The sequence below is a fragment of the Esox lucius genome, chromosome 14 (genome assembly GCF_011004845.1).
Source record: "Esox lucius isolate fEsoLuc1 chromosome 14, fEsoLuc1.pri, whole genome shotgun sequence".
Classification (NCBI taxonomy): domain Eukaryota; kingdom Metazoa; phylum Chordata; class Actinopteri; order Esociformes; family Esocidae; genus Esox; species Esox lucius.
Window position 1 is genome coordinate 35,793,675 of NC_047582.1, and position 27,520 is coordinate 35,821,194.

General features: G+C 45.9%; 1 protein-coding gene across 2 annotated transcripts in view; it reads left to right on the forward strand.

The window, feature by feature from the left end:
• The window catches only part of large1 (LARGE xylosyl- and glucuronyltransferase 1), a 98,276-nt gene that overhangs the window by 39,585 nt on the left and 31,171 nt on the right, over positions 1–27,520 (forward strand). For both annotated transcript variants that reach the window (XM_010902599.4, XM_034296929.1), the window contains exons 3-6: positions 6,923–7,251; positions 10,682–10,764; positions 13,165–13,288; positions 19,057–19,228. In XM_010902599.4, the coding sequence (XP_010900901.1) occupies positions 6,923–7,251; positions 10,682–10,764; positions 13,165–13,288; positions 19,057–19,228 (708 nt within the window). The remainder of the gene's footprint in view (positions 1–6,922; positions 7,252–10,681; positions 10,765–13,164; positions 13,289–19,056; positions 19,229–27,520) is intronic.

Here is a 27,520-nt window from a genome sequence, read left to right on the forward strand (position 1 = left end):
ATCTACATTACACTATACAAGGTCACTCTAGAGCACCGAAGGTCTTTGTCTGAAGTAGTTCACTACATGGGGAGTGAAACCAGTCCCTCCAGCCAGTCGATTGGGACCAATCCCAGCCAATCCATTCAGTTAAATGACTTAGAGCCTGGATGAAGTGGAGCCCAGAAGGGGCCTTGGTGGTCTGGCTCGGGGGCGCTCAGTGTGCCTGTGTGTGTGCGTGTCTGCGTGCACAAGGACACTCATGTTTCTGCGTGCACATCCCACCAGGACCACGGGACTATAAATCAGAGCAGAAAGAAAAAAATGGCATTTCATTTAGACGTGGCCAGTGGCTGCCCATCCCCACTGGCTGGCGTTCAGATCACGCTAAGACCAGGGGCCCTTTCAAAACACAACACACTCTGTCTGCCAAACAATTTGCCTATAACTGTTTAGGAAAAGAGCCTTAGTCTTCAGACTAAACGAGATGAATGGTCACTTTGCTTGCCTGGTGGTGCTGGTTTTATAGATGAGATGAACAGGTGCTGTGTTAGCCTATTGTATTATAGATGAAATGAAGTCATAGTACCTGCCTGGTGCTGCTAGTTGAATTGATGAGATGGACTGGTTCTAACTGGTGTTAGACTAACACTTCTAGTGTTATAGACGAACAATGACCTTTGCTTGGCTGGTACTGCTAGTATTACAGAGGAGAAGTCACTTTTCTAATTTAGCACTAAACAGTCCATCTGCTAGCCAAGCACTGCTTATATTATAGATGAACAGTCAGTCAGTCTGCTAGCGTAGTGCTGTTAGTATTACAGATGAACAACCAGTGTGCTAGCCTAGCACTGTTAGTAGCCTGTTGCAGATGAACAGCCATTGTGCTAGCCTAGCGCTGCTTGTGTTTTAGATGAACAGTCACTCTGCTAGTGTATTCCTGTTAGTATTACAGATGAACAACCAGTGTGCTAGCATAGCGCTGCTTGTATTATAGATGAACGGTTGCTCTACTAGCGTAGCGCTGTTAGTATTACAGATGCACAGCCATTGTGCTAGCCAAGCGCTGCGTATATTATAGAAGAACGGTCACTCTTCACCCTCCACATTCTCTATCCCCTTTTCTCCACTGTACTCTCAACTTTCATCCCTCTTTCCTCTCTCCTTTCTCCACCTCTCTCTACTCCCCTCTCCATCCCTCTCTCCTTTCTCCACCTCTCTCTACTCCCCTCTCCATCCCTCTCTCCTTTCTCCACCTCTCTCTACTCCCCTCTCCATCCCTCTCTCCTTTCTCCACCTCTCTCTACTCCCTTCTCCATCCCTCTCTCCTTTCTCCACCTCTCCCTACTCCCCTTTCCATCCCTCTCTCCTTTCTCCACCTCTCTCTACTCCCCTTTCCATCCCTCTCTCCTTTCTCCACCTCTCTCTACTCCCTTCTCCATCCCTCTCTCCTTTCTCCACCTCTCCCTACTCCCCTTTCCATCCCTCTCTCCACCTCTCTACTCCCTTCTCCATCCCTCTCTCCTTTCTCCACCTCTCTCTACTCCCCTTTCCATCCCTCTCTCCTTTCTCCACCTCTCTCTACTCCCCTTTCCATCCCTCTCTCCTTTCTCCACCTCTCTCTACTCCCTTCTCCATCCCTCTCTCCTTTCTCCACCTCTCTCTACTCCCCTTTCCATCCCTCTCTCCTTTCTCCACCTCTCTCTACTCCCCTTTCCATCCCTCTCTCCTTTCTCCACCTCTCTCTACTCCTCTCTAAATCCCTCTCCACAGTCCCCATATCTCTTGATATAATGATCAAATAGCGTAGGTTTCCAGAGGATTTTGTCCACTTGGAGGGCAAGGAGGGGATTTCCCAAGAGGAAATTACTCATGATGTCATGCAAGAAATACATCCGTCTCCAGCTTCTGATCAATAAGAGCAGGAACAATAACCACCCTCAACAATTGATCAGGCTATAACACTCAGAGGTTTCCTGCTTCAACATCTTCACTGTCCTGTTTCTGGTCCCCATCGCTGCGTCCTAGTCCTTTTTAATAGGTGGGGACCCGGTTTTGTTGTATAATGGCCTCCATCCCAGGGCAGCCCCCTCCCTTCCCCCCGTCTCCCCCTCCCTTTCTCCCGTCTCCCCCTCCTTTCCCCCCGTCGTTCCCTTCTCTCCTCCTGGCTCTGCCACCCAGGGACTTTATGTTGTTTTTGTGAGAGAGAGCTGAATTCACCCTCTAAAGCCCCACTTTGTTTCTTCTAAAGCCCCACTCTCTTCAATCTCCTTGATCCACAGATCGTTCTTCTCTTTCTTCATTCAAAGGGGCTTTATTGACTTATGGAAATTATGTTACATTGCTACAGCAACTGTAGAAAATAAACCTATGAACTTGAAACAAATAGTCAGATGTATTAAGTAAACATTTCACCAACAAACATTTCAAAAGCTAGAGGACATTTACAATGTTATATTTATATATCAACTGTTCAAATAGTTCAAATAGAAGTATGACAAGGGAAAGTATAATGAGTGACAAATCTTGCTACTGTGGTTGCAAATTCCAGTATTTCACCACAGATATGGGAGTTTATAAATATATGGGAAACGTTTGTCCAATCTGGTCGTTTATTTGGCATGAGGTTATGATCTGGATTTTGTGGGTTATGCACGTATTCCAAATTGTTACTTTTTTGGTCGATTATTTACAGTCTGTCAGATAATTCTGTTTTGGTTAACTTGTGGTTTGTTTGGTTCAAACTGTGTTGCAGTCTTGGGGGACCAGCAATCTGATCTCTTTGTAGGTGTGGGCTTTGTTATGGAAGGTTTGAGAATATTTAGCCTTTAGAGTAGTGAAGAATGTAACCGTTTTAACCATTAGTGGGGTTTAGTCCTTCCTCTGCTCTGTGTTAGTGGGTTTAGTCCTTCCTCTGCTCTGTGTTAGTGGGTTTAGTCCTTCCTCTGCTCTGTGTTAGTGGGTTTAATCCTTCCTCTGCTCTGTGTTAGTGGGTTTAGTCCTTTTTCATTAGTGGATATGGGCTTTATGCTGATCTGCATTGGTGGTTTTAGTCCTTATTTCTTTTTTTTGCATTAGTGGGTATGGTCCTTCTGCTCTGCATTAGTGGGTATGGTCCTTCTGCTCTGCATTAGTGGGTATGGTCCTTCTGCTCTGCATTAGTGGGTATGGTCCTTCTGCTCTGCATTAGTGGGTATGGTCCTTCTGCTCTGCATTAGTGGGTATGGTCCTTCTGCTCTGCATTAGTGGGTATGGTCCTTCTGCTCTGCATTAGTGGGTATGGTCCTTCTGCTCTGCATTAGTGGGTATGGTCCTTCTGCACTGCATTAGTGGGTATGGTCCTTCTGCACTGCATTAGTGGGTATGGTCCTTCTGCACTGCATTAGTGGGTATGGTCCTTCTGTACTGCATTAGTGGGTATGGTCCTTCTGTACTGCATTAGTGGGTATGGTCCTTCTGTTCTGCATTAGTGGGTTTAGACCTTCCTCTGTTTTGCATTAGTGGATATAGTATTTATTCTGTTCTGCATTAGTTGTTTTTGTCATTATTCTGCTCTACATAGTGGGTTTAGTCCTTATTCTACATTGCATTAATTGATTTAGTCCTTCCTCTGCTCTGCATTAAGGGGTTCTGTCTTTATTCTGTTTTGCATTAGTGGGTTTAGTCTTTTGGTTCTGCATTTTTGGGTTTAGTCTTCATTCTCCTCTGTATTATTTGTGGTTTTGCCTTGTACTCTTTTGTTATGTACTCAGACTCTCTCTTTCTCTTACTTTCTGCTGCCTCCCTTGCATCCCGTCATTTAATGTTTCTTTCTTTTCCACTTTCTCATCTCGTTTTCTGACACCCTGTCTCTTTCTCCTCTCTCCTTCACACACTTTCGCTTTTCTCTCATTCTGTGTCTCCCTGTCGTACCTCTCTGTCCTTCTCTGTCATAGTAGACCTATCGGTATGTTATTGTCTTACGTCTGGAGTCGTTTCATGAGAGGGGATGAGGGGAAATTGCTTCTGCCTCAGATTAGAGGCCGGTGCACGTGAGGTCTGAGCTTGAACTCTGCTCTCTGTATCACGGGTATCGATTGAATGGTATCTGTGTGCTCCAAGGCTGAGGATGTGTGAACACCTGGGCCCTCTGGGTCCCCCTCCTCACTATGGCCCTTTAAGAGGCAGTCCCCACCCTGCTGCTCGGAGTCAGTCCCCTCCCTGCTGCTCGGAGTCAGTCCCCTCCCTGCTGCTCGGAGTCAGTCCCCTCCCTGCTGCTCGGAGTCAGTCCCCTCCCTGCTGCTCGGAGGCAGTCCCCTCCCTGCTGCTCGGAGGCAGTCCCCTCCCTGCTGCTCGGAGGCAGTCCCCTCCCTGCTGCTCGGAGGCAGTCCCCTCCCTGCTGCTCGGAGGCAGTCCCCTCCCTGCTGCTCGGAGGCAGTCCCCTCCCTGCTGCTCGGAGGCAGTCCCCTCCCTGCTGCTCGGAGGCAGTCCCCTCCCTGCTGCTCGGAGGCAGTCCCCTCCCTGCTGCTCGGAGGCAGTCCCCTCCCTGCTGCTCGGAGGCAGTCCCCTCCCTGCTGCTCGGAGGCAGTCCCCACCCTGCTGCTCGGAGGCAGTCCCCACCCTGCTGCTCGGAGGCAGTTAACCGACGCTGGGCAAAATACATTTATCACATTACCCCAATTACATTAAGGCGTAGGAGGAGATTTCCTTTAGTGGGGGGTTTACAGAAGAACTCCCAAACAGTATTTGACAAAAACAGAATCCTTTCAGGCCGGTATTATTTTACGATATGAAACTGTAAAGCACTCTATTATGAGAATACTTGGAAACTTTTTTTATATAGTACATTATTTATATGTCCTGAGGTGATTTGCTGGCGTTTTTTTTGTTGTAAAACAAAATAATTGCTCTTGAGTGTGAAGTTCTATTGAGGTCCTTTAAATTTTTTCTTGCACATGTGACCATGAAAATACGGCCACCTATGTATGTATAGACTACAAGTAATCAAAGGATTTCTGTACATCTGGTTTCTTTGTACTACTTCACTGGCCAGTCCTACTCAGATTACTTGTGCATTGAATTACAAACTCCTCACAACAAACTAAATAGTACGAATTGGAAATTAATATAAAAACAATGCCAGCTTAATATCATATTTTGCTTCTCAGTTTCAAATTTCCACCACAATGTCCTACACAATTGGCTGGCTAGCTGTTTATTGGTGATCCCAGTTTCAATCAGTCAGTGGACTGAAATGTTGAACTGCTTCTTCTGCTGTCACCTAGATGTTTGATGTACTCCTTTTTTCAAAACCTTCTGCGGTAATAGTACTTTGGATTCATGTTTCGTGTTCCAGTAATATTAACAATTCCTATTGATTCAGTGGAGTCGGTAGTCGTACTGAATTACATTTCTTGCTGATTCTCCTTCATCCACAACCAAGCAGGATGTGGATGAATAAACAAACCAAACAAATGAAGGAAAAGTGTCTCTGACTTTACAACTTAACGTTTATTTTATCAGGCACAATCAGCGCAGTTGGGAGGAGGATTTCCTTTAAACAAATAAAGTCCAAGAAAGAAAATGTATAAAATCCAGCCTGGGCTTTTCAAGGACGTAACACACTGCCTTGGTTTTAACTAAATCACTTCTGATCTGAATGAACCTTAAGAATAGGTGACTGATATACTCACAGACAGGAGCTTGTCCTACACAATAGTCCACGGTCGGTGTGTTACGCCCTAGACAGCAACAATAGTCCACGGTCGGTGTGTTACGCCCTAGACAGCAACAATATTCCACTGTCGGTGTGTTACACCCTAGACAGCAACAATAGTCCACGGTCGGTGTGTTAGGCCCTAGACAGCAACAATAGTCCACGGTGGGTGTGTTACACCCTAGACAGCAACAATAGTCCACGGTGGGTGTGTTACGCCCTAGACAGCAACAATAGTCCACGGTCGGTGTGTTACACCCTAGACAGCAACAATAGTCCACTGTCGGTGTGTTACGCCCTAGACAGCAACAATATTCCACTGTCGGTGTGTTACGCCCCAGACAGCAACAATAGTCCACGGTCTGTGTGTTACGCCCCAGACAGCAACAATAGTCCACGGTCGGTGTGTTACGCCCCAGACAGCAACAATAGTCCACGGTCTGTGTGTTACGCCCCAGACAGCAACAATAGTCCACGGTCGGTGTGTTACGCCCTAGACAGCAACAATAGTCCACGGTCGGTGTGTTACGCCCTAGACAGCAACAATAGTCCACGGTCGGTGTGTTACGCCCTAGACAGCAACAATAGTCCACGGTCGGTGTGTTACGCCCTAGACAGCAACAATAGTCCACGGTCGGTGTGTTACGCCCTAGACAGCAACAATAGTCCACGGTCGGTGTGTTACGCCCTAGACAGCAACAATAGTCCACGGTCGGTGTGTTACGCCCTAGACAGCAACAATAGTCCACGGTCGGTGTGTTACGCCCTAGACAGCAACAATAGTCCACGGTCGGTGTGTTACGCCCTAGACAGCAACAATAGTCCACGGTCGGTGTGTTACGCCCTAGACCGCAACAATAGTCCACGGTCGGTGTGTTACGCCCTAGACAGCAGCAATAGTCCACGGTCGGTGTGTTACGCCCTAGACAGCAACAATAGTCCACGGTCGGTGTGTTACGCCCTAGACAGCAACAATAGTCCACGGTCGGTGTGTTACGCCCTAGACAGCAACAATAGTCCACTGTCGGTGTGTTACGCCCTAGACAGAAACAATAGTCCACGGTCAGTGTGTTCATCCAAGTTAAGGGGAGGTGGCTAAACCAGACGGATGTGCTACCAGGTGAATGTGTTTCCGTTTCAAACATCCAGCCAACAAAATTTATCAGATTTGATTCTCTTCGATGCAGCCTGATTTGTTAGTAAATTTATCACGATCGGTTCAATTTCTTATTGTTTGTCTCCTTCCAGTGAAGCCCCTCCCCCTGTCGCCCCTGGAGACCCAGTCATCCACAGTAACGTCCAGGGGTGGGGCCTTGGGAGGGGGAGTGGCCAGAGAAGCATTGGAGCTGCGTGTCCGTGAGGTTGAAGAGGAGAACCGGGTTCTCCGCCGTGAACTCAGCCGACCCCCAAGGAATCCTGTGGGCATTGGCCAACGGCCACATCATGCCAATCACCATGGCAACCAAAGCAAAACTCACTCGGAGGAGGGGACTGGAGACAACGAGGCGGGGCTAAAGGCTGTCACCTCGGGTAACGCTTCAGAGTGTGTCCAACAGCCGCCGGTGGACAAATGTGAGGTGAGTCTGAACGATCCATATGAGGCTGGTGTTGAGGCTGGGCCTTAGGTTGGGTGTGATCCTATTTCTATTTAGGCCATACTCAGCCTATATTCATGCTTAATTCATGCTATAGTCAAGCTATATTCAGCCCATATTTCAGGATATATTCAGCCCATATTTCAGGATATATTCAGCCCATATTTCAGGATATATTCAGCCCATATTTCAGGATATATTCAGCCCATATTTCAGGATATATTCATGCTGTATTCAGCCCATATTTAGGCTATGTTCAGCCCATATTTAGGCTATATTCAGGCCATATTCAGGCGATTTTCAGGCTTTATTCATGCTATATTCATGCTATATTTAGCCCATACTCAGCCTATACTCAACCTATATTCAGCCCATATTCATGCTATATTCAGCCCACATTAATGCTATATTCAGTCCATATTCATGCTATATTCAGCCCATATTCAGCCCATATTCATGCTATATTCAGCCCATATTCATGCTATATTCAGCCCATATTCATGCTATATTCAGCCCATATTCATGCTATATTCAGCCCATATTCATGCTATATTCAGCCCATATTCATGCAATATTCAGGCTATATTCAGGCTATATTCATGCTATATTCATGCTATATTCAGCCCATATTCAGCCCATATTTATGCTATATTCAGCCCATATTTATGCTATATTCAGCCCGTATTCAGGCTATATTCAGCCCGTATTCAGGCTATTTTCAGCCCGTATTCCGGCTATATTCAGCCCGTATTCCGGCTATATTCAGCCCGTATTCCGGCTATATTCAGCCCGTATTCCGGCTATATTCAGCCCGTATTCCGGCTATATTCAGCCCGTATTCCGGCTATATTCAGCCCGTATTCCGGCTATATTCAGCCTGTATTCAGGCTATATTCAGCCCATATTCTGGCTATATTCTGGCTATATTCAACCCATATGTATGCTATATTCAGTCCATATTCAGGCTATATTCAGCCATTATTCTGGCTATATTCAGCCCATATTCATGCTATATTCAGCCCATGTTCATGCTATATTCAAGCTATATTCATGAAACAACAGTAGTGTCCTCCTGCTGCCTGTAAATGTTTTTCCTCCATTTCCTTTCATTTGATTAAAACAGGCATCGGCTCTACAATGAAGCCTGTTTTTTGTCCAGTTGCCAAGCAGCTTGGTTATTCAAGACTCTCCATAAAGGCTTTGGCTCATGAGAGGGCTTGGATATCTTTATCACAAAAGCTTTGTTAAAAGATCAACATTGAGCGGACAGCCCTTTTTTATCCTGGCTATATTATCGGCATACATGATAAAAGCCAGGTTGCATTACTAATGCAGGTGACTCATATTCAGAATGTATTTTCCTGTAACCTTTGCTTGTTTTAGTTTTTTTTCTTTTCTTGGATGAAAACCAAACATATGATTCTGTGAGCTTGAATTATATTTATGTATATGTATATATGTATATGTTGAAGCCTTGACTGTAATTAGGATGATGTGGACTGGGATGATGTGGACTGCAAACAGGTTTGTTTATGCATCGGGATAAGTCTTTCTTTTCTAGTCTATTAAAGAAAAAAAAAAATTACATGCCAGTTACACAAATGCTGATTAGCATTTTAGCATCCGGATCCTATTGCTTCTTGTTTGTTGAAATAGAAATAGAATAGAAAAGAATAGCCCTAACATAAAAGAAGGGCAGTAGGAGTTAAAGTAACAGTTAGATAAGAGTCAAAATAAAAGTTAAGCTGCAACTTAGATATGTTAGATTTGTGTTAAGATATGGGTTAAGAGCTTTTTGGATTCGCTGACCAAAATCTATAACATAAATAACATAAATCATCCATAGCAAGTTCTGTACTGTACATACTGTAAAATACTTTTAGAAAGGTGGAGACATTTCCATTTCCTCTGCTCACGCCCTTACCGGGACACATTAGCTATAAGGTCAAAGACTGAGCTGTTAAATGCTCGGTCACAATGAGTGTCTGGGTTTCCTAAAGCTGGGCTGTGGAGCCTGTCGAGCAAATCCAAGACCGTTTTGATGTAATGACCGTGCTGACAATCTGTCTTAGTGCCGGAGGCCGGGCCCACCATGAGAGTTTTTACTTTTCCGCATCATGCTAAGGGTGTTGGCACCAAGTGTGTTGCATGATGCGGCCGAGGCTTTTAGCGAGCCATGGCGATACAGGATGCGTGATGACGACGGCCAAGCTGACCACCGCAGTACAAGTTCCAACCTAGCTGATGAGCCAGCATCGATCCCCCTCTTCCTCCTTCTCCTCTCATCTCCCCTCCTTTCCTGTTCTGTCCTCTACTCTTTCCCCCTCCTCTCCTTCAAACATTTTGGGTTAAACCAGGAGAGGAGACATGCGTTGGGAGTAGAGGAAGGGCCGAGGACTGGAGAAGAGAGTTTTAGAGTAAGGAGTGATGGAGGAAAGGAGTGATGGAGGAAAGGAGTGATGGAGGAAAGGAGTGATGGAGGAACGGAGTGATGGAATGAAGCCTTTGAGAATAGGGGAGAAATAGAATGAGTCATCCGTGTTTAGTGGAGGATCTGTCCATGGGCTAAATGTGGGCCAGGAACATTTAACACTGCATTTACAGTTCAGTCATTTAGCATATGTTTTCCTTACAGTAGTGATTCCCTGGGAATAGAGTCCCTGTTGGACCTCAACACAGCCTTGCCTTCGCAGGCCCTGTACCCCACCTACTGACTGGAACAAGTCCCTTGATACCAGATAGACAGTACAGCAGAATGACATGAAGTCATATAGAATTTATATGGTAGTCTCATAGGAGTCTTGCTTAGGAGTCTTTAAAAAAAAGTATTTTGCTATTTACAATATTATTTCACTTGAACTCAGCAGGACGATAGAATACATTCTGTCCATTCAGACTTTTTACAAAGGATTTCTGCCACTGTTCTCTTCCTTACGACATATAAGTTTCCAACCTTCCCCCATGGATCCCCTCAGACGTTCCATAGTAATTACTGTTGGTTTCCATGTTGTTAGAGCTGGTTGGACAATTAATTCCAAGTTACAACTCAACTCTTGTAAGACAACTAAGTCCAATGTTAGATTTGGACAGAAACATGAGCTGCTGCTGGAATCCTGGTGGTGACTGATGACTGGCTGGTGGGTTCTAACATCTGATCTCAACACTGTTCGCTATGAACTTCGCTGTTACCAAAACTAAATGCTGCTCAGTGACCCTCAGAGGGCTGTAGTGACGTCAGACAGAGAATTACATGATAGACAACAATGTTGATTTAGTCTCTCTCCCTCTCTCTCCCTCCATCATGGTCTCTCTCTCTCCCTCCATCATGGTCTCTCTCTGTCTCTGCCCCCCTTTTTATTCCTCTCTCTTGTTGTCCCTTTCTCTTTTTCTTCTTCCTCTCGCTCCCTCTCAGACCATTCATGTGGCCATTGTGTGTGCCGGCTACAATGCGAGCCGTGATGTGGTGACTCTCGTCAAGTCCGTTCTCTTTCACAGGTAGGTAAACACACACACACGCACACACACACGCACACACACACACAGCTGGGCCTATCTGCAGCCCTACTCTCAGCGATCTGAATATGAGGCTGCCCGCCTACTCCCTGTTGCTTGGCAACACCACCACCTCAGTGAACCCCTCGGTGGCAGAGGAGAGAGACCAAGTCACATGACTCTGTGGTGGTCTCTGGAGAAGAGAGAGGCCTGACTAGTTATCAGTCATTGAGAACACTGAGGAGTGACAAGTTATCAGTCAGTAAGGGTACTGAGGGGTGACTAGTTATCAGTCAGTAAGGATACCGAGGGGTGACTAGTTATCAGCCAGTAAGGATACTGAGTAGTGACTAGTTATCAGTCAGTAAGGGTACAGAGGGGTGACTAGTTATCAGTCAGTAAGGATTCCGAGGGGTGAGTAGTTATCAGCCAGTGAGGATACCGAGGGGTGACTAGTTATCAGTCAGTAAGGATTCCGAGGGGTGACTAGTAATCAGTCAGAAAGGATACAGAGGGGTGACTAGTAATCAGTCAGAAAGGATACAGAGGGGTGACTAGTAATCAGTCCGAAAGGATACAGAGGGGTGACTAGTTATCAGTCAGTAAGGATTCCGAGGGGTGACTAGTAATCAGCCAGTAAGGATACTGAGGGGTGACTAGTTATCAGTCAGTAAGGATTCCGAGGGGTGACTAGTAATCAGCCAGTAAGGATACTGAGGGGTGACTAGTTATCAGTCAGTAAGGATTCCGAGGGGTGACTAGTTATCAGTCAGTAAGGATACCGAGGGGTGACTAGTTATCAGTCAGTAAGGATTCCGAGGGGTGACTAGTTATCAGTCAGTAAGGATTCCGAGGGGTGACTAGTTATCAGTCAGTACTGGAAGAAATGTACATAAAGGCTGCATTCCATTTGGACTGTGTGTTGTTACACTGGGTCTTGGTCAAAAGTAGTGCACTGGAAAGGGAATAGGAAGACATTTGGGATGTCCTTAGCATCTCTACTTCTTAATTAGCTTCTGAAATAGCAGGTTAATTAATCAAAACAGCGATTGGGACGTAAATTAAACTGTTATGAAGTCAACTGGAACTCCTGCTGACTGACACAGTTGAGTGGGCTGGCTGTTTATATATCCATTTATTTTCTAAATCCAAATGCCTTTAGGAAGCACCGGGCACATTTCTTTGGGGGGGAAATGTGCTGAAAAGAAGAAATCTCTTTTGCACTCTTCTGTGAAGATTTATTTTCTGTGTCTAGATGAGCCTGTCCAGTGCTGTTAGTTACATGGCCATCGCTAATCACTAGTCACTAAATCACTTGGGAATGTGATTACACATTCCTCTGTTAGTGTTTGCAGTCTGTGTCATTTTTCAGGAGAATTTTTCATTTTGCGTCGCACAGAAACGGTGTAAGCAACATTCCTTGGACCTGATGAACTGCCATCTTGGGCCTTCATAGACAGTATTGACAGTAGCTTATGTGCTGTCATGACCCGGGTTTTGTGGGAAGGATACAATCGATCAGCTGAACTTTCCTGGTGCATCCTCTAATTTTCCCCTCAACGCTGCTTTCTGATGACATATCGAATATGTCATGAACTTTCATTAAAGCGAGATATAGACCTCGTCACTGAAATCTGTCGGGCTCCTGTTAACAGGCTGTAATGGAAGCTGAGTTGTAAATCAGCCTTTTGCTATAGGCTCATCATTCTCTGGCCTGAACACCAACAGTTCTCCACCTTACTGTTTTAGAGTATGATTGGTTACAGAGCAGGTGTTCGTTGTTCGAGGATGTCATGGGGCTAGCAGAACAGCCAGCAGCACGGGGGGAGGTGGGGGGGGGGGGGGTTTGGGGTCATCAGGTGAGGCTCGGTGCCCTCACCCCCCCTTTCACACATGTGACCTCCTAGTTGGACGAGCTGAATGGTCGTGTGTGAATAATGACTCATCTGGGCTCAGCTGGGGTGTCCGACAGCCAGAATACACCCAGCATAGTTCAGTGCACAGAATGTGTGTGTGTTTGTGGGTGTGTAGTCCGTCATTCATTATTGTGTTTCATTGAAAGTCTACATGAATTGGTTAATGCCCGACTGGATTGATAATGCCTGATTGAATTGATAATGCCTGATTGGATTGATAATGCCAGATTGAATTGATAATGCCAGATTGAATTGATAATGCCAGAATACATAAATACATTGTATGTGTGTGTGTGTGTGTGTGTGTGTGTGTGTGTGTGTGTGTGAGTGAGTTCAGCTTACATTCATTCAAATGTACGTGCTCCATACTGCCAGGCCGTATCAGGAATATTTACTGTATAAGCTGGCTAATTGGGTCCCATGTTTTTCAGTGTATTGACTTACAGTGGTTCACATTGTTCTCCTCCACACTGAATGTGTCTTGCAGGCGGAACCCCCTTCACTTCCACATCATAACTGACTCCACGGCGCAGCACATCCTGGCATCCCTGTTTCAAACCTGGATGGTTCCAGCTGTCAGGGTGGACTTCTATGATGCCGATGAACTCAAGGTGAGACACACACACATACACAAACTCAAGGTGAGACACACATACATACACAAACTCAAGGTGAGAGACATGCACACACATACACACAAACACAAGGTGAGAAAAACACACTTATATATGGATGCCACCATCTCTTCATTATTTAAACGTTCTTGTAATATACAGTTGAGATCAAGGCGAGTTGTTACAGTAGGCATGGGTCCCTGGTTTCTATGCGGATGTGAAGGTGGTAGTGCAAGGTCCACTAGCCCTCTAAAGAGGTGCACTAGCCACTGAACAGGTTTACTAACCCACTGAACAGGTTAACTAACCCACTGAACAGGTTAACTAACCCACTGAACAGGTTTACTAGCCCACTGAACATGTTTACTAACCCACTAACCACTGAACAGGTTTACTAACCACTAACCCACTGAACAGGTTTACTAGCCCACTGAACAGGTTTACTAGCCCACTGAACAGGTTTACTAGCCCACTGAACAGGTTTACTAGCCCACTGAATAGGTGTACTAACAAATGAACAGGTGTACTAACAAATGAACAGGTGTACTAGCCCACTGAACAGGTTTACTAGCCCACTGAATAGGTGTACTAACAAATGAACAGGTGTACTAACAAATGAACAGGTGTACTAACAAGTGAACAGGTGTACTAGCCCAATGAACAGGTTTACTAGCCCACTGAACAGGTTTACTAGCCCACTGAACAGGTTTACTCACCCACTAAGCAGGTGTACCAGCTCACTGAACAGGTTTACTAACCCACTGAACAGGTTTACTAACCCACTGAACAGGTTTACTAACCCACTGAACAGGTTTACTAATGCCTGGAACAGGTTTACTAACCGCTGAACAGGTTTACTAATTCACTGAACAGGTTTACTAGCCCACTGAGCAGGTTTACTAGCCCACTGAGCAGGTTTACTAGCCCACTGAGCAGGTTTACTAGCCCACTGAACAGGTTAACTAGCCCACTGAACAGGTTAACTAGCCCACTGAACAGGTTAACTAGCCCACTGAACAGGTTAACTAGCTCACTGAACAGGTTTACTAGCTCACTGAACAGGTTTACTAACCCCCGGAACAGGTTTACTAGCCCACTGAGCTGGTTTACTAATCCACTAAGCAGGTTTACTAGCTCACTGAACAGGTTTACTAACCCACTGAACAGGTTTACTAACCCCCGGAACAAGTTTACTAACCCACTGAACAGGTTTACTAGCCCACTGAACAGGTTTACTAGCCCACTGAACAGGTTTACTAGCCCACTGAACAGGTTTACCAGCTCACTGAACAGGTTTACTAATCCACTGAACAGGTTTCCTAACCCACTGAACAGGTTTCCTAACCCACTGAACAGGTTTCCTAACCCACTGAGCAGGTTTCCTAGCCCACTGAGCAGGTTTCCTAGCCCACTGAGCAGGTTTACTAGCCCACTGAACAGGTTTACTAACCCACTGAACAGGTTTACTAACCCACTGAACAGGTTAACTAGCTCACTGAACAGGTTAACTAGCTCACTGAACAGGTTTAATAGCTCACTGAACAGGTTTACTAGCTCACTGAACAGGTTTACTAACCCCCGGAACAGGTTTACTAGCCCACTGAGCTGGTTTACTAATCCACTAAGCAGGTTTACTAGCTCACTGAACAGGTTTACTAACCCACTGAACAGGTTTACTAACCCCCAGAACAAGTTTACTAAACCCCTGAACAGGTTTACTAGCCCACTGAACATGTTTACTAGCCCACTGAACATGTTTACTAGCCCACTGAACATGTTTACTAGCCCACTGAACAGGTTTACTAGCTCACTGAACAGGTTTACTAACCCACTGAACAGGTTTACTAACCCCCAGAACAAGTTTACTAACCCCCTGAACAGGTTTACTAGCCCACTGAACATGTTTACTAGCCCACTGAACAGGTTTACCAGCTCACTGAACAGGTTTACTAACCCACTGAACAGGTTTACTAACCCACTGAACAGGTTTACTAACCCACTGAGCAGGTTTACTAGCCCACTGAGCAGGTTTACCAGCTCACTGAACAGGTTTACTAACCCACTGAACAGGTTTACTAACCCACTGAACAGGTTTACTAATCCACTAAGCAGGTTTACTAGCTCACTGAACAGGTTTACTAACCCACTGAACAGGTTTACTAACCCCCGGAACAAGTTTACTAACCCACTGAACAGGTTTACTAGCCCACTGAACAGGTTTACTAGCCCACTGAACAGGTTTACCAGCTCACTGAACAGGTTTACTAATCCACTGAACAGGTTTCCTAACCCACTGAACAGGTTTCCTAACCCACTGAGCAGGTTTCCTAACCCACTGAGCAGGTTTCCTAGCCCACTGAGCAGGTTTCCTAGCCCACTGAGCAGGTTTCCTAGCCCACTGAGCAGGTTTCCTAGCCCACTGAGCAGGTTTCCTAGCCCACTGAACAGGTTTACTAACCCACTGAACAGGTTTACTAACCCACTGAACAGGTTAACTAGCTCACTGAACAGGTTAACTAGCTCACTGAACAGGTTTAATAGCTCACTGAACAGGTTTACTAGCTCACTGAACAGGTTTACTAACCCCCGGAACAGGTTTACTAGCCCACTGAGCTGGTTTACTAATCCACTAAGCAGGTTTACTAGCTCACTGAACAGGTTTACTAACCCACTGAACAGGTTTACTAACCCCCAGAACAAGTTTACTAAACCCCTGAACAGGTTTACTAGCCCACTGAACATGTTTACTAGCCCACTGAACATGTTTACTAGCCCACTGAACATGTTTACTAGCCCACTGAACAGGTTTACTAGCTCACTGAACAGGTTTACTAACCCACTGAACAGGTTTACTAACCCCCAGAACAAGTTTACTAACCCCCTGAACAGGTTTACTAGCCCACTGAACATGTTTACTAGCCCACTGAACAGGTTTACCAGCTCACTGAACAGGTTTACTAACCCACTGAACAGGTTTACTAACCCACTGAACAGGTTTACTAACCCACTGAGCAGGTTTACTAGCCCACTGAGCAGGTTTACCAGCTCACTGAACAGGTTTACTAACCCACTGAACAGGTTTACTAACCCACTGAACAGGTTTACTAACCCACTGAGCAGGTTTACTAGCCCACTGAGCAGGTTTACTAGCTCACTGAACAGGTTTACTAGCTCACTGAACAGGTTTACTAGTTCACTGAACAGGTTTACTTACCCACTGAACAAGTTTACTAACACCTGGAACAGGTTTACTAATCCACCGAACAGGTTTACTAATCCACCGAACAGGTTTCCTAACCCACTGAACAGGTTTCCTAACCCACTGAACAGGTTTACTAGCCCACTCAGCTGGTTTACTAGCTCACTGAACAGGTTTACTAACCCACTGAACAGGTTTACTAACTCCCAGAACAGGTTTACTAACCCCCAGAACAGATTTTCTAACCCACTGAACAGATTTTCTAACCCACTGAACAGGTTTACTAACCCACTGAACAGGTTTACTAACCCACTGAACAGGTTTACTAACCCCCGGAACAAGTTTACTAGCCCACTGAACAGGTGTACTAGCCCACTGAAAAGGTTTAGTAGCTCACTGAACAGGTTTACTAACCCACTGAACAGGTTTACTAGCTCACTGAACAGGTTTACCAGCTCACTGAACAGGTTTACTAACCCACTGAACAGGTTTACTAACCCACTGAACAAGTTTACTAACGCCTGGAACAGGTTTACTAACCACTGAACAGGTTTACTAACCCACTGAACAGGTTTCCTAACCCACTGAACAGGTTTCCTAACCCACTGAACAGGTTTACTAGCCCACTCAGCTGGTTTACTAACCACTGAACAGGTTTACTAACCCCCAGAACAGGTTTACTAACCCCCAGAACAGGTTTACTAGCCCACTGAGCAGGTTTACTAGCTCACTGAACAGGTTTACTAACCCACTGAACAGGTTTATTAACTCCCAGAACAGGTTTATTAACCCCCAGAACAGATTTTCTAACCCACTGAACAAATTTTCTAACCCACTGAACAGGTTTACTCACCCACTGAGCAGGTTTACTAACCCACTAAACAGGTTTAGTAGCTCACTGAACAGGTTTACTAACCCACTGAACAGGTTTACTAGCTCACTGAACAGGTTAACTAGCTCACTGAACAGGATTACTAACCCCCGGAACAGGTTTACTAGCTCACTGAACAGGATTACTAACCCCCGGAACAGGTTTACTAGCCCACTGAACACGTTTACTAACCCAGCCTCACTTTTCCCTCCCCCCTCCGACACCCAGATGACACTCAGCCTTTCTTCTTCCTCCCCCCTCCGACACCCAAGTGACACTCATCCTCTCTTCTCCCTCCCCCCTTTGACACCAAGGTGACACTCAGCCTAACTTTTCCCTCCCCCCTCTGACACCCAGGTGACACTCAGCCTCTCTTCTCCCTCCCCCCTCCGACACCCAGGTGACCACACCCATCTCTGCATCTCGAATCGTGTGATGGCAGCCCGGTGATGATGTCTTTAAAGACTAGAATAGGCCGATAAAGAGGCATTTTTGTTTGTCAACGGAGTGGTAGAGTAATTATTTAGGTTATGGAGGATTCTCCATGCGTTCCTCTGTATTTTTCTTCTTGCTCTCGCCCCTGAAGTTCCTTAATCCATATAATTGTATCTAGCACATGGAGAGGGGGAGAGCGGCCGTGGCCATGTGACACAACTAATCCTTGACACTGAGTCCAACCCTGAGTGATTCAGCTACCAATTTCCCAAACATGGCATTTTTCCCCTTTGTAAGAGTGAAGTAATAACAGCAGAGACACCTTTTGCTAGTGTTTAGTATTCATCACAGATAGGCTTTCATCATTTGGGAGTTCAAGGCTAATGAAGGGCATTTAGTGGTTAGAAAGTGTATAGAAAGTGTCATCTCTGTAGCAAGAACGCCATTAACAAATATTTTTGTATTCACTACCTATACCCTGTTTTCTTCTACTGTTCTGTTATCTGAGTCCTGTAGAATTCCCTTCTGCTCTGGGTGGTGTGATATGAAACCTTGTAGTGTGGGTTCCCAAGCTTGTTTTATACGTGCGCAGAAAGACTTACCTGCGAGTGGGTAACGCAGGGAGACCCAATGGACATTAAGCTTTTATAGTCAGGCTCCACTTCATATTTTCAAATCCCCTACTTATTTTGGGTCCAAAAGATTTCAGTCTACTTAAACAGATTAAGTTTCCCTTGTTGTGTTTTCTGCTGTCTTTTCAGTCATACAGATACTACCAAATATATTAGCACCTTTGGATGTTTCACAGGTGTACTGTTTTGAGTTACAATTCCAAAATGTAAAATCAATTATTATTATTATAATAAAATGAAATTTAGAGTTTTTTTCTTTTCCATTTGGTTTGAGGCATGTGATTCCCTTGCATATGTTGTTCATGTCCTCTGTTGGAATTGGTAAGATACTTACTAGGTGAACATGGCCCCTGAACCAGTTTTGAAGAGAACATTATGAACGTCATTCTCCATTGACCTCCATTTGAAAACTGTTATACTCTCAATGAAAATATAGTGTATCCTGGAGAGTCTCTAGCAGCCACTCGTCCGGTATGAGGGTGTAGTTTCAGTTTGACTGTCCGGCGCATCTCTGTTCATCTACAATGTGTCCTCTCTCCTCAGTCAGATAATTCCGTAAAATGGAAGACTGTGTGGTTTTGTGATCTTGTCTGATGAGCCTTCGGTTGTCGTTTTTTTTGTCTCCTAGTCCGAGGTGTCGTGGATCCCAAACAAGCACTATTCTGGAATCTACGGTCTGATGAAGCTGGTCCTCACCAAGACGTTACCGCCTGACCTGCAGAAAGTCATCGTACTGGACACAGACATCACCTTCGCCACGGATATCGCTGAGCTTTGGGCCGTCTTCCACAAGTTCAGAGGTGGGGATACTGTGACATTTCCTGTTGAGTGAAGTGTGTGTTGTGTTGCTTGGAACCAGTGTATTTGTTTGGACACCCTGGTGAAAGGACAAATGGAAAAGGACTGTTTTAGATTGGATCAGTTTGTCCTTCTGTGTGGTCCTTAATTCAGTTGTCAATTCAGGAAGTTAATAGAAATAGTTTTTGTATGAGGAGGAAGGTGAATGGGGTGGTGGATCTCAGAGATTTATGATTCCCTACTGTCCCTGAGTGTCCCAGCAGAGCTTTAGATCAGTCTTCATTAACAGTTCACTCCTACTCAATTAACCATTAGCCACCTCAAAGCCAGTTCATTTCCTTCCCCATTCATTACATACCTCCACCCCCTCTGTTTAACCATGCCTCCACCCCCTCTATCTAACCATACCTCCACCCCCATCCAACCATACCCCCACTCCCTCATACAACCATACCTCCACCCCCTCTATCTAACCATACCTCCACCCCCTCTATCTAACCATACCTCCACCCCCTCTATCTAACCTTACCTCCACCCCCCATACAACCGTACCTCCACGCCATCCAACCATACCCCCACTCCCATACAACCATACCTCCACCCCCTCTATCTAACCATACCTCCACCCCCTCTATCTAACCATACCTCCACCCCCTCTATCTAACCATACCTCCACCCCCTCTATCTAACCATACCTCCACCCCCTCTGTCTAATAATACCTCCACCCCCTCTGTTTAACCATACCTCCACCCCCTCTATCTAACCATACCTCCACCCCCTCTATCTAACCATACCTCCACCCCTCATACAACCGTACCTCCACCCCCATCCAACCATACCCCCACTCCCCCATACACGCATACCCCCACTCCCCCATACAACCATACCTCCACCCCCTCTATCTAACCATACCTCCACCCCCCATACACGCATACCCCCACTCCCCCATACAACCATACCTCCACCCCCTCTATCCAACCATACCCCCACTCCCATACAACCATACCTCCACCCCCTCTGTCTAATAATACCTCCACCCCCTCTATCTAACCATACCTCCACCCCCTCTATCTAACCATACCTCCACCCCCTCTGTCTAATAATACCTCCACCCCCTCTGTTTAACCATACCTCCACCCCCTCTATCTAACCATACCTCCACCCCCTCTATCTAACCATACCTCCACCCCCTCTGTCTAATAATACCTCCACCCCCATCCAACCATACTCCCACTCCCATACAACCATACCTCCACCCCCTCTATCTAACCATACCTCCACCCCCTCTATCTAACCAAACCTCCACCCCCTCTGTCTAATAATACCTCCACCCCCTCCATCTATCCAACCATACCCCCACTCCCATACAACCATACCTCCACCCCCTCTGTCTAATAATACCTCCACCCCCTCTATCTAACCATACCTCCACCCCCTCTATCTAACCATACCTCCACCCCCTCTGTCTAATAATACCTCCACCCCCTCTGTTTAACCATACCTCCACCCCCTCTATCTAACCATACCTCCACCCCCTCTATCTAACCATACCTCCACCCCCTCTGTCTAATAATACCTCCACCCCCATCCAACCATACTCCCACTCCCATACAACCATACCTCCACCCCCTCTATCTAACCATACCTCCACCCCCTCTATCTAACCAAACCTCCACCCCCTCTGTCTAATAATACCTCCACCCCCTCCATCAAGCCAACCATACCTCCACCCCATCTGTTCCACCATCAACCTCTATCTAACCATTCTCATGTCTTTGAGTCTTCTTTTGTCCATTGAAGTTAAGCCGTGTTGAAATTGACTATTGACTGTATAATGGATCCTGTGTTGGGGCGGTTAAATATTTTTTTACTTTAATTTTAACTATGGAAAACAGCTTGCACTTTGGTTATGATACCAATCATGAAACCACCAACCGTCCACAATTCTGAAACTGTTGTGACAGTATGAATAATTTGAATTTCCATAATTTATTCCTATATTAATGTTTAGCATTCAATAGCACTTTCTGTTTCATTTGAATTCTAAATCCTCACTGTTCTATCTAGCCAGCCAATCATTATTTCCCAACTGGGGATTGCCAGCTCCATAACCCAGGCATATGGGTTTTAATGGTCTGAATTTCAAATATCAGCATCACCTCTCCTATGTCTGCTCCACACAAAGTACAGTTCCATTGTTATGTTTCAGATTTTAATTTACACTGATAATTTAGTTATTTTCAAGATGCGCTGTTCCAAATACTTTTTGCTTATAGGACTACTACACAACTCAATGAAGCAGATATCTATGTGCTTGGGGAAAGAGAGAGAAAATTCTAGATACTGCTGATACAGACCCCCAGCTGTGTGTTGGTAGTGTTTGTGTATGTTCCAACACTTGACTCTGCTTCCTCTTCGCCTAACTTTTGTCCCAGCATGCAATGTTCAACTTGCTACTCTAAGAAAAAAATGTAACTAAATGATTTTAGGTGTTTTTGGCTGTCCCTTTGTAGAACCGCTTAGTGTTCCATGTACATCCACTTTGGGTTCCATGTACAACCACTTTGGGTTCCATATACAACACTCTGTGAAAGAAGGTGCGCATAGAACTGGAAATGTTGTTTCCTTAAAGTTTTACTTTTTAACTAAGAGCCCATAGTTGTGTGTTAGGTCAGTTGATCTACCGATGGAGCATGTGTTAGGTCAGTTGATCTACAGATGGAGCATGTGTTTGGTCAGTTGATCTACAGACGGAGAGTGTGTTAGGTCAGTTGATCTACAGATGGAGCATGTGTTTGGTCAGTTGATCTACAGACGGAGAGTGTGTTAGGTCAGTTGATCTACAGATGTAGCATGTGTTAGGTCAGTTGATCTACAGATGGAGCATGTGTTTGGTCAGTTGATCTACAGACGGAGAGTGGGTTTAGTCAGTTGATCTACAGACAGAGAGTGTGTTTAGTCAGTTGATCTACAGATGGAGAGTGTGTTAGGTCAGTTGATCTACAGATGGAGCATGTGTTTGGTCAGTTGATCTACAGACAGAGTGTTTGGTCAGTTGATCTACAGACGGAGCGTGTGTTAGGTCTGTTGATCTACCGATGGAGCATGTGTTTGGTCAGTTGATCTACAGACGGAGAGTGTGTTAGGTCAGTTGATCTACAGATGGAGCATGTGTTTGGTCAGTTGATCTACAGACAGAGTGTTTGGTCAGTTGATCTACAGACGGAGCGTGTGTTAGGTCTGTTGATCTACCGATGGAGCATGTGTTTGGTCAGTTGATCTACAGACGGAGAGTGTGTTAGGTCAGTTGATCTACAGATGGAGCATGTGTTTGGTCAGTTGATCTACAGACGGAGAGTGTGTTAGGTCAGTTGATCTACAGATGTAGCATGTGTTAGGTCAGTTGATCTACAGATGGAGCATGTGTTTGGTCAGTTGATCTACAGACGGAGAGTGTGTTAGGTCAGTTGATCTACAGATGTAGCATGTGTTAGGTCAGTTGATCTACAGATGGAGCATGTGTTTGGTCAGTTGATCTACAGACGGAGAGTGGGTTTAGTCAGTTGATCTACAGACGGAGAGTGGGTTTAGTCAGTTGATCTACAGACAGAGAGTGTGTTTAGTCAGTTGATCGACAGAAAGAGATGCACTGTATGTGCATTGGAAGGATGGAAGGAAGCTGTAAATGCAAAGCCTTCTGATTGGTGTATATATATAATAAATGTATTTATATTAAATGCAGATATTCTTTAGTGAATCAATTCATGCGATTAATCTTAGTATGTATTTTTAGTCCATTGTTGCTCCGCTGCAGTTATAGAGAATAAAGAATGACTGTCCTGCTGATCTCAGTACCTGAATATCAGCAGCAGCTTGATAACTCTATCATACTCCAGCTCATTGGTTATTGTGTGTGTGCATGGGTGTGTCTTCACATGTGTGCATGTGTGTCTGCGTGTGTGTCTGCACATGTGTGTGTGTGTGTGTGTGTGTGTGTGTGTGAGCGAGCGGCAGGATGACCTTGTACTACAGCAGGTGTTGATGAGTCACTCTTTGCTGCTGTCACCATTCGCTTGTGTTTTGTCAGCTCTCAGATGGAAGAGGAGAGGAGTGTGTGGTAAAGACAGAGAGGAGGAGTGCGTGAGAGATGGAGAGGATGAGAGAAGTGAGATATAGATGGAGAGGATGAGAGAAGTGAGATATAGATGGAGAGGATGAGAGAAGTGAGATATATATGGAGTGGATGAGAGAAGTGAGATATAGATGGAGTGGATGAGAGGAGTGTGAGATATTGATGGAGAGGATGAGAGGAGTGTGAGATATTGATGGAGAGGATGAGAGGAGTGTGAGATATAGATGGAGAGGATGAGAGGAGTGTGAGATATAGATGGAGAGGATGAGAGGAGTGTGAGATATTGATGGAGAGGATGAGAGGAGTGTGAGATATTGATGGAGAGGATGAGAGGAGTGTGAGATATTGATGGAGAGGATGAGAGGAGTGTGAGATATTGATGGAGAGGATGAGAGGAGTGTGAGATATTGATGGAGAGGATGAGAGGAGTGTGAGATTTAGATGGAGAGGATGAGAGGAGTGTGAGATTTAGATGGAGAGGATGAGAGGAGTGTGAGATTTAGATGGAGAGGATGAGAGGAGTGTGAGATTTAGATGGAGAGGAGTGTGAGATATAGATTGAAAGGAGTGAGATATAGATGGAGAGGATGAGAGAAGTGAGATATAGATGGAGAGGATGAGAGAAGTGAGATATAGATGGAGAGGATGAGAGGAGTGTGAGATATAGATGGAGAGGATGAGAGGAGTGTGAGATATAGATGGAGAGGATGAGAGGAGTGTGAGATATTGATGGAGAGGAGTGTGAGATATAGATTGAAAGGAGTGAGATATAGATGGAGAGGATGAGAGAAGTGAGATATAGATGGAGAGGATGAGAGAAGTGAGATATAGATGGAGAGGATGAGAGGAGTGTGAGATATAGATGGAGAGGATGAGAGGAGTGTGAGATATAGATGGAGAGGATGAGAGGAGTGTGAGATATAGATGGAGAGGATGAGAGGAGTGTGAGATATTGATGGAGAGGATGAGAGATGTGTGAGAGAGAGATAGAAGAGGGTGAAATAGAGATGAGAGGAGTAGGGTGAGATGGAGAGGAGTAGGGGGACTGTGAGGAAGAGGAGATGAACAGGAAAGAGACCTGTTTGTGTATGTTCTCACTATGTCAAACGGATCATTCATTGTTCTTCAAGGCCGATACTCTAAGTGTGATTATCACAATCACAGACCAACACCATCCAGATGGAATGTTTTAGTTAATCCTTTTAAATATCAGCATTATTATCAGACAGACCTATTCCCTCAGTGGAGGCTTTGCTGGGGGTGTATAGGTCGAGACTGAAGTGGATTGTGTTTAAGCAAAACAAGAAAAAATCTATTAGATTTATCAGATTGAGGTCTGTAGACCAGTATCAGGGTGTTGGGTTGAGGTCTGTAAACTGGTGTCAAGGTGTTGGGTTGAGGTCCGTGGACTGGTGTCAAAGTGTTGGGTTGAGGTCCGTGGACTGGTGTGAAAGTGTTGGGTTGAGGTCCGTGGACTGGTGTGAAAGTGTTGGGTTGAGGTCCGTAGACTGGTGTCACAGTGTTGGGTTGAGGTCCGTAGTCTGGTGTCACAGTGTTGGGTTGGTGTCACAGTGTTGGGTTGAGGTCCGTTGGGCCAGTGTCAAGGTGTTGGGTTGAGGTCCGTAGACTGGTGTCATGGGGTTGGGTTGAGGTCTGTGGTGTTGATTATTGTAGGCAGGTGTCATCCCCAAGGTGTTGGGTAGGTGTGTGGAGTTTTCCTGCTGTCCTATTTCTTCCCAGTGTTAATTGTGTTTGGAGCCCTTCTATCCCGTTGTGTTGTAAAACCCTGGGTCCATTTCTGATCTCCTCGTTCTTCTCCTTCATCTCTGTCCCGGCACCACTCCTTAACATGGAATTGTGTGTGTTTGTGTGGGCGTGTGTGCATGTGTGTGTTTGTGCAGGCGTATGTGCATGTGTGTGTTTGTCAGGCGTGTGTGTATGTGTGTGTTTGTGTGGGCGTGTGTGTATGTGTGTGTTTGTGTGGGCGTGTGTGCATGTGTGTGTTTGTCAGGCGTGTGTGTATGTGTGTGTTTGTCAGGCGTGTGTGTATGTGTGTGTTTGTCAGGCGTGTGTGTATGTGTGTGTTTGTGCAGGCGTGTGTGTTTGTGCAGGCGTGTGTGTATGTGTGTGTTTGTCAGGCGTGTGTGTATGTGTGTGTTTGTCAGGCGTGTGTGTATGTGTGTGTTTGTCAGGCGTGTGTGCATGTGTGTGTTTGTCAGGCGTGTGTGCATGTGTGTGTTTGTCAGGCGTGTGTGTATGTGTGTGTTTGTGCGGGCGTATGTGTGTGTTTGTGCGGGCGTGTGTGCATGTGTGTGTTTGTGTGGGCGTGTGTGCATGTGTGTGTTTGTGCAGGCGTGTGTGTATGTGTGTGTTTGTGTGGGCGTATGTGTTGTAGTACATAGGGTGCAGTTTATGGCACCTCCTCTTCAGGGTCTGAGTCCAGGAGGTTGAGTGATACTGTCATACCCCTCCTTTCTCCTGTCATACCCCTCCTTTCTTCTGTCTCACCCCTCCACTCCTGTCTCACCCCTCCACTCCTGTCTCGCTCCTCCACTCCTGTCTCGCCCCTCCACTCTACTCTCATATCCCTCCACTCTCCTGTTTCACCAGTTAACTCTCCTGTTACCCCTCCTCCCTCCTGTCTTACCCCTCCTTTCTCCTGTCTCACCCTTCACCTCTCATGTCTCACCCTTCACCTCTCCTGACTCACCCCTCCTCTCTCCTGTCTCTCTACTTTCATCCATCTAGTCTGAAATCCCCAGGACAACCTGGTGTAGCAGGTGTCATTTCAGGCTTCCACTTCTTCAAATTCCTCAAATTACTTTTGCTGATAATCTGAGAAGTAAAAAAAAACAATGATTCCACACTGCTTGGTACCATTGACTGAGACTTTATGAATGCAAAACATTATGTCTAAGACCGTCTACTAAGGCCAACTCCAATGTTGGTTCTGTTGGTTCTGTGGGTAGAAATTAATAATTGGAAGGTCTGCATTATAGGTATTGCATCAGTAAGAATATAATGTAAGTGATGTATGTAATGCAAAGCTTTTCGTTAGGTAAGGGATTACATTAGTGAGCCATGCTAACTGGGTGGTTCTCTGCAGCCCAGTAAATCAATAATGTAGAAGAACTGTTTCACTAATGATCTCTGGGAGCACTTCTGACAGCACCACCTAGTTCGCTCTTTCAGTCGAATGTGAATAATCTAGAGCAGATGTGACGGCAGCAGACTTTCCTGGAAAACAGGACTGGGAGATGGGTGAGGAGAGAGCAGATGGAAAGCCTCATGTTAGACTGCTGTGAAGGGACTGGAGACTGCATTCACAAATGACTGAGTTCCTGTGCAGGAACCCGGAGAAGAATGAGTTCTAGATGGAATGGTTGAAGTTTTGCACTTTGTAGGCAGGGTTGGTATGTTGATTTTTACTCCCCAACTCTGTATATAGGTCAGGGATTAGAAACCCTTTGGTTCCAACGCCACCAGATCAATAGAGCTATTTGATTAGTTAATTTATTTCTAAATTCTACTCACCTGGTTTTTCAGGTTGGTTAAATAGAAATCATGAAGGCCAGGTCATGGCCCTCCATGACCAGGTGTCTGTAGCCCTCCAAGGGTGCCTGTGGCCCTCCGTGACCAGGTGCCTGTGGCCCTCCGTGACCAGGTGCCTGTGGCCCTCCGTGACCATATGTCTGTGGCCCTCCAGGGGTGTCTGTGGCCCTCCGTGACCATATGTCTGTGGCCCTCCAGGGGTGTCTGTGGCCCTCCGTGACCAGGTGCCTGTGGCCCTCCATGACCATATGTCTGTGGCCCTCCAGGGGTGTCTGTGGCCCTCCGTGACCATATGTCTGTGGCCCTCCAGGGGTGTCTGTGGCCCTCCGTGACCATATGTCTGTGGCCCTCCAGGGGTGTCTGTGGCCCTCCGTGACCAGGTGCCTGTGGCCCTCCATGACCATATGTCTGTGGCCCTCCGTGACCATATGTCTGTGGCCCTCCAGGGGTGTCTGTGGCCCTCCGTGACCAGGTGCCTGTGGCCCTCCATGACCATATGTCTGTGGCCCTCCAGGGGTGTCTGTGGCCCTCCGTGACCATATGTCTGTGGCCCTCCATGATCATATGTCTGTGGCCCTCCGTGACCATATGTTTGTGGCCCTCCGTGAC